Source organism: Sinocyclocheilus rhinocerous, unplaced genomic scaffold, assembly GCF_001515625.1.
Source record: "Sinocyclocheilus rhinocerous isolate Xijiao unplaced genomic scaffold, SAMN03320098_v1.1 scaffold304, whole genome shotgun sequence".
Lineage (NCBI taxonomy): Eukaryota > Metazoa > Chordata > Actinopteri > Cypriniformes > Cyprinidae > Sinocyclocheilus > Sinocyclocheilus rhinocerous.
This window is the reverse complement of record NW_015659941.1, coordinates 479,699-488,307: the sequence shown is the minus strand read 5'-3', so window position 1 is coordinate 488,307 and position 8,609 is coordinate 479,699. Positions and strand designations below refer to the sequence as shown.

The window sequence follows — 8,609 nt, the reverse complement described above, 5'->3', positions numbered from 1 at the left end:
TTGAGCTACTATATTTCTCTAATATTTTGAATGAATAACGCAGCAACTGCGCGTCTTGTGGGCTAGACTTATAAAACATTAAAATGCAACAACGTCACTTACATCATCACCGCATCTCGCGCTCCACTAATGACGCTCCCATTCAAATGCAAATGTTTATTTTAAATTCGACTAATATTCTTCTTTTTTTATTCACAATCTCCTCATCACAGGCAGGCACAGCACTCATTTCAGCATGTGTTCGTGTTTGTGTGTGCTGTCTGCGTCACTCATAGTATGTGCCTATATCCTGCACTATATCAAACATTTTTTCTATCGTTATGACGGAACTCAGGAAAAGGTGTGTTTGACTTAAAGCGCTTTAAGTCGAATACACCTAATGCCGTCTGCTGGACTATGCGCGCTCATTCTTGCGTGTACATATAATTTTATTTTCACCACCTGCAAACTCACAAGGAGCTCATAAAAGGCACTTTACCTCATCGTTGCTCCACGTTTGCCCTCTGCTCATTTTGTTTTGGTTACACCGCGTCGTCAAATCATGTCGCATAGCGTCGCATCTTGTCATTACTTCCTGTTTTTGGTTCGTTTAGAAGAATTTGGTCCGTGTTGCGTTCATATATCATTCGAACCACACCACAGTTCGTTTGGAAGAGGACCGAGACCCATCTTTTTAGCGGTCTCAGTCCGCTTGTTTGGTGTGCACCAGGGTTCGGATGGCAGCGTTCACACATGCTTAAAAGAACCGCACTAACAGAGCAATCGCACCAGGGTTCGTTTTAATCGAACCAAACATGACAAGTGTGAACGCACCCCAAGATGCCCACATTCACATGTGGATTTAAATTTTCATGCACAAAAGAAAGAAATGGGAAAAAAAAAGAAAAAAAGAGAAAATAACTGAAATGAAAAAGAAAAGAAAGTAAATGAAAAAATAATGCAAATAATGGAAAAGGAAAAATGAAAAGGAACAAAAAGAAATAAAATGGAAAAATAAATTAGAAAGGAAATAAAGAAAAAGAATAAAAAAGAAAAGGAAAAAAACACTGGAATAGAAAAAAGGAAAAAGGAAATATTGAAAGGAAAAAAATAAATAAAATTGGAACAATTAAAATGAGAAGAAAAAAAGAAAAGAAAAATTAAAAGAAAAAAAGAAATGGGAAAAAATCAAAAGAAAAAAAAAGAATAAATAAGAAGAGTAAGTTTTTACAAGTAAAAACAAGAAAAAAGACAAAAAACAAACAAACAAAACAAAACAACCCAAATGTAATGACTTGCTTTCTCCAAACCAAGTTTCTCATCACCAATCCCTCTAATTTCTCAACATCTCCCCTCCAACTTTTCACCATTCAATCAATTCCTGGTGGGAAAAAAGTCATGTTCTGCCCTTTTTTCCTCCTTGAATATCTTTATGTTGAAAGAAAAACTGGTTATTTGTCAACTACCCATATCGTTAAACACAAGCATTCGTGTTTCTTTCATCAGCGTCATTCGCTCCATAGCCCTTCTTGAAATGTGTTGTTCTGAAACGCTCCAAAATGGCCTTTCTTGAAAGCAAAAAGGTGAACTCTGACCAAAAGTCGGAAGTGAAATGGCTCAGCAGGGATTTAAAGCTCTGCTAATTTGAAATTAGGACGAACATAGTGAACGTTAGGGATCGGCCCTTAACGGACCATGAAATCTACAGTTTAGATCAACCTACATCTGTCACCATTCTTTATTTAACTAGTTAATGTTCTCCTACACTGAAAAATAGATTCATGTGAAAGAGTTTTAAGAAAAGAAACAGCTCATCTTGGAAAATGTCATGCATCATTTAACAGCAAATACATATATTAACACTTAATATAGAAAGTCTGAGATCTTACAAGATGGTCATTAGTCTATGTAAAACCTGCTGGTGAGAATAAACGCATATGAATCGATTTGTGTTCCTCCTCTCCTCTCCAGTGCTACTCTGTATAATTAGTTAATGTGTCATTAGGAGGAGCAAATAGAGTTTGAACAGGATTTGTTGTGCTGAAAATCCGTGCCACATGTGTAGGACCTCAGTCACGCCTCACTACATCAGAATACAACAGCAGAAATCCCTGCCTCTCTGTGTGATTTTTATTAAATATTTATATTTAAATATAAAATATTTATTTGTGAAAAATGCTTTGTCTTCTAAAGTATAAGTATGTTTATTTTACAAAATTTCAAATGACTTCAAATTTCTTAAATATTAATTAAAATAAATAAAATTATATTGGCTTCATATCGGCCATCGGCCACCCTGCTTTCCAAGATATCGGCATCGGCTGTCAAAAAACCAGTATCGGTCGACCACTAATTAAAAGTAATAATATTTACTGTATTTTTGATCAAATAAATGCAGCCTTGGAAAGCAGAAGAGATTTAAAAAATAATAATAATAATAATTTTACAGACCCCAAACTTTTGAACAGTATAAATTCAAATCACATAATTCACAAAATCAATGTTTTTCAGACAGACAGGGGAAATAAAGTGGCTGAAGTAGGTCAGATCCGGGGTATGAGGAGGTAGCGAATAAAAGAAGGGCAATAAAGGAGAAGGAATGAGGGAATGGGGTGAGAAGTGACAAGTGACTTTAAGAAAATCCCCACCCCACTTTATACATATAGACTCATTTCTCACATCTGAGTGGAATGCTAATGCAAACATACGCACACCTTCCACACTATAAATAGAGCTCTGTTATGGCACCAGGAAAGAATCTGGCAGAAGACAGTCGGCTCTGACGACTTATTATTTATTAATTCCCACATTTTACGAGCATGAGGATTTATTCATTTGCTGTTGGCAGAGCCGGGCCAGTTTCCAGGCCTAAGGGGTACAAAGGCCTCTCTCAGGTTACTGAGAATGTCAAGTAGGTCCACATCCTGTTCACCCTCAGCGTCTGTCTACTAATGCGCTGTCCTAACAGAGAGTGGGTGATTGGGACCAGAAACAGATTCTAGACAAGTATGCAAACGTAAATGCACGGTCAACACAATGCAAGCGCAAGACTGTGGCGGTAAAAAACTTTGAGGTCTCAAAGGGGTGATAGAGTTCCCTTCTGACGCCTGTGCCATTACATCAGACGTGATTACAGACTAACTAAAGTTTAAAAAGTGAAAAAGCATAATAGGACCCCTTTAACAAGCTATAAACACTGAGGAATTGAGAAGCATGTACTATTGCATTTGCTGCTTCGCAATGACGATAGCTGATCAGTAAGAAAGTAAATGGATTTACATTCAGATACACTACTTGTTCAAAAGTCCAGGTTGCATAATTTTTAAGAAATTAATACTTTTATTCCGCAAAGATGCATTCAATTGATCAAAAGTAATAGTAAAGACATTTAAATGTTACAGAAATTTACTTTCAAATAAATGCAGTTCTTTTAAACTTTCTATCAAAGAATCTTGAAAATAAAAATGTTCACAGTTTTCACAAACATATTAAGCAGCACAACTGTTTTCAACATCGATAAGAAATGATTCTTAAGCAGCAAATCAATGTATTCGAATGATTTCTGAAGGATCAAGACTGGAGTAATGATACTCAGCTTTTCGGCACAGGAATAAATTACATTTTAAAATTCAAATAGAAAACTGTTTTTTTTTTTTCAATTGTAAAAATATTTCAGAATTTTTACTGTATTTTTGATCAATTAAATGCAGCCTTGGTGAGCTGCATTTTGGAGATATTTAAAAATCGCCCCCAAACTTTACATTAGTGTAGGGTATGTTCCAGGTCTTAATGTAGAGTTGCATTGCATTGCAACAACATGGCATGAGACTTTCTATACTGCAAAGATAAAAACTGTATGTACAGAACATACACTAAGCACAGATCAATAAGCTAGTAACCTGCTGACCGACTTCTGAAAGCCTCATTGAATGCAATAAGACAAATCTAGATTTGTCTCGCGCTTGCTCGATCCTAAAACACACTAAAAAGCTCCAAAGCACTAAAAATGTATACGATTAAGGTGTCATTAGGCTCCAAAAAACATCTCGTCTGTACCCAAGACCACAATCCACTCTCCCTTCATACTCAAAAACCTTCCAAAATCAGTTATATTTCAAATGAAACCATCAATTTCACTATATTCATGACCTGTTTTCTGTTTGACATTGTTCAGTGTAGCTTTTCATTGTAACTCTTTATATAAAATTTGATTTCTCTTGGCCTCCCGACAGGGTTTTAATAATGTAGTTTCCCCACAAGCTCCCAGACTGCGAATGTTGCTTCTTTTATGACACATAATTGAGTTATGGCCGTGTTTCACAGAGCAGGGCGTGTGCGCGAGGCCCGGCCCAGCCCAAGACTGAAATAACACACGGTAGAAGAGTTTTATCCAACCAGCCCTAATTCACTCTCTACCAAAACACAGGTGAATTATTGGCCAGTCCAGACAATTGCTCATGTGTCTTCAAATGGAGGCCGCTGTAAAACAGTTCTGCGTGTACTATATAATTATTACAGCAGCGTTTCATTCCGCAACAGACACAAATGAATATAGATAGACATAATGTTACAGGTTAAACATTTAAACCTGCATGGGTAATGAAATGTTATGGGATCTTGCAGCTCACTGCTGTCATTCATTTCTACTACTGTACAACTGTTGTGAACTCATCAAAGGGGGATATTAATAAAGTCAATGAACGTCGGACAGATGCAGTTTGAATTGTGCAACATGAAATATATATGGGCCAAAATCTGCTCAGTCAAAAACAATCTTCATTTCACATTTAGATTCATTCCCACAAACGTATAATAAAGCTCCTGCTGTGACGCGCAATGCTCTTTGAGGAATCTATATAAATATCAAGCTTCTGATTTAGCTCTTCACCACAGGATATTCTTCAACATCTTCATTTAAACACTAGAGTTTTGGCAGATTCATTATAAAATCAGTGCATTCAGACAGAAGCACAGTACAGGATACATAGAGCCATGCTGAATCTGTGCACTTAATGCACTAAAAAAAGTGTTTATCTGAAACCATTTTCACTCAGAAATTGCTAGCAAACTTCACAAATAATTACAAAGAAATAGCAAGCAACACATTGAATTAAATGCAACATTTAGAAGAAAGAATGAAATATCATTTTAGTTTTATTTACTATTATATTATATATTGTATTATAATTTATAGTACTATTACAACTTATATTATGTCAATATTATATATTTTATTTAATATTACTATTTCATAAATTTAAATCATTTAAAAAATAATAATTTTATATAGTTTGTTATTTTATAAAAAACATTTTTACAGTGTGGGAAAATCCATTGATTAGATTCAAATACAAATTCAGAAATCTGCACTCTTATTGAGCGTAAAAAATTTTTTTTTAAAAAAGTAAAATCTTGTATGTCAGCAACATGCATTTAAAAACTTGATCAAAATGTCACTTTTACATGCTCGCCCATGCAAAAATTCTCTGCCACTGCTATGTGGGTTATAGGGCATGGGTGGACGCCAGGACATTGCTCGGGTCTTCTGGGTGGTTGTTAAGTTTCATACTTAGAAGTTAGGAGTTTGTTCCTACCTAAAACCAAATGATCACACACACAGGGCAGAGGATGAGCAGAAGTTCGGTCAGCGTTTCGCAGGCACAGATTGTGTGTAGGTCTAGTAAAAAGCTAATGTGTACATGAGAAATATATGTAAATGCCTCAAACATGCTGGAAAACATATGTAATGTTAGTGAGCAGGGCTTCAGGTCAATCGGTTGGGTGTTTCATGCAGTTGTGAATGTGACATGTTTAAGTCTGTACCTCGCTCTCCCCGCACTCGTACGCAGCGTCGCCGTGAACGCTCATCTGGTAGCGTGCATACAGCGCCGCTGACTGCTCATACGACGCCAGGAAGTCCGGGTCCTCAAAGCTGACCGGCACTAGCCTCACCTTCAGAGTGATGAAGGGATGATTAGAGGGAGGAAGTACGATTGAATAAGAAAGACGGAAGGATAGTAGGAAATCAAAAAAGAATAATGGGAAATAAATGAAGGGACATAAACAATGGAGGATGGGGAGAACGAAGGAAAAACGGACAAGAATGTGTGGATAAGGGGAGTGGTTAATACAAAAATAGCAATGAAATGATTTAAACAGCACTGTATACACATCACATATGCAGTGTTTTTGGGTTCATATTCACACTGCAAGCCGAAGTTCTGTTCACATGACCTTTTAAATGTGACACTGGTCTGAACAGGCAATGCTTACTTATATGCTTCACAAATTTCACAGTTTAACTGAATAAATAATTCAAGCTTAAGTAAGCAACTAGCCAATTAATCATATGAATTCTGACTGTTTACATAGTCACTTTTGCATGTGAAAGTGGTTCAGAATGGAATTAAACATGTCCGATTCAATGTGGAAAACAAATAAAGATTGCATTAAGATTCTTAGAATCACTATAGCATCTTCTGAAACAAAGACAGCCTAAGAGTAAATATGAACCCAAAACTAAAATGTAATTGCATTCCCAAGCTGTCTTACACTTTTACTTTGCTAATTTAGCATTACACAATTGCTTCAAACTATTTAAAGAAGTTTTTTTTTTCTGTAGGGATGCACAATATGTCTGTCACCATACCAATAATGGTTAATATTAGTGATCTTATAAACTATCAGTCTAATTAGGCTAACATTGGAAGTCATTAATGCATAAATGTGATATGGCATACAGTTTGGAAATTTCAAACAGAGTATTCTTCTTTTGCTCCAGATTTCTAAACATACTGTGTTATACTGTTTACATTACAATGTTCTGATGCACCTAAAGGACATTGAAGCACATAAGATATACAGATTATACAGAGTAACTTGTTTTTGTGTTGAGTAAGACAGGGAAGGGAATGTGTAGCATGGATTTAAACTCAGAGTTGGAGGGTAAATGTTGGGAAACAGGAGGCTGAAGGTGAGGCTGGTGCACCGGGGCTGTGAAGCTCTGATTCAGGCTAAAATCACATGGCTTACAACAATACAGACCATCAATGAACCTGATGAATTACAGTTCACACTGTGTTATTGGGGCAGTGGGATAAGCACTGGTCCCTTAACTGATTTTTAAAAAATAAATAAATAAATAAATAAAGGAAAGGAAAGGAAAACCACCAATTCTAAGCTTGGTCTATCTTTTTCAATAGGTCTAGCCTAAAAAAAATCAGCACATTTCAGGCAAAAAATAAGCAGCAGGGCATCAATAACATGGCATCCTTCAATGTATACACAGTACACACACACACCCAAAGCATTCTCAAACAATTCAATAACTTGGAACTGTCATGAAGCCAGGGCAGAAAGAACAGAAATTTTGAAAAGCCAAAGTCTGAAGTACAACACCAATTCAGACCAACTCACAACAAAACGTCCCATGCAGAGCTTTCAAAAACTTCAAAAAGAACTGCAAACTGCAGAACATTCAGAGCTGTTAGCGCAATTGCTTTGACACGTTAAGCTGTGGTGCTTATGTGAGGCACGAACGTTCAAGCTCTCAAACATTGAATCTCATTCCCATTTATTCCGTTCATCCTTTTGTGGCCTCCAACAGTGGTAAAATACCACACAGTAATAAAAACAAGAATTTCAAATACAGTTGTGTTTAAAAAAACTGAGGCTTCATGAAAATTACAGGAGCGTATCATAATCAACATCCAGTGAAGGTGCACTACCTACAAGATGATGTTTGACTGAAATTTCCATTTCCTAGTTTGGCTTGAGAAGAGGAAAGTGGAAGGAAAACACCAGCTAAAGAACCTAAACATCTCAACAGCAACAAACTCCTCATTTAACACAGACACCTGTAGAAACACAGTGTGGATGAGAGCGTTTTCCTCATTTCCTTTCAATTTCTCTTTCCAGGATTAGATTCATACAGTTTCACAGAGTTTCCATGGCTTACCTCCATTTTTTCATTTCTTACTGCTTCAGCCTTTCCTCATTTCCTGTCTGCTTGCTTTAGGCTTCCTCCTTCTCACTGCTGTTTTAAAACACTGCTCATTAAAGTCACTGCACTGTGATTCTTTGCTTCCAGTTGAACATGCTTTCATTTCTACCTAATGCTCTTTCACATTTCCATGCATCACAAGTCACAATCCTCAAAATATTATTTGGTTTGAAGACCAAAGTAGAAGCGTGGCCATCTCAAATGTGCTCAACAGCTAAGAGAAAGCCCTTTAGCACTGGATCCCCTGACCTGGCTCTCGGTAGGTTTGTCAGGAGGGTCCTTGTGAATGGCCATCTGGTAGAGTTTGTACACTTGGTACGAGGCGTCAAACGAAGCTTTGAACTGTGGACTGGGAGGGTTGGAGCGCACTAGCCTCACCTTCAACATGAGGATGAGCATCAGAGGGTTAAACAGAAAAATGACATATTGTTTCCAAGAAACACGCCAAGATAAAGTTCATAGTACAGCACTGCAGGAGAACCGTGAGTGTGGAACATCTTATGATTTGGAATGGAAACAGGTTAAAAATAAATTGTACATGCAGGTTTTTTATAGCACATGGGTGAATAGCACGAAACAGGTCAAGAACATGTCTGGTTAAAAAAAAAAAAAAAAAAGAAAAAAAAAA

At 36.7% G+C, this 8,609-nt stretch overlaps 1 protein-coding gene across 1 annotated transcript in view; it reads right to left on the bottom strand.

The window, feature by feature from the left end:
• Nucleotides 1-8,609, bottom strand: part of LOC107724575 (arginyl-tRNA--protein transferase 1-like) — a 67,266-nt gene that overhangs the window by 34,533 nt on the left and 24,124 nt on the right. Inside the window, exon 7 of the mRNA XM_016533557.1 lies at nt 5,803-5,931. Within this exon, the coding sequence (XP_016389043.1) occupies nt 5,803-5,931 (129 nt within the window). The remainder of the gene's footprint in view (nt 1-5,802; nt 5,932-8,609) is intronic.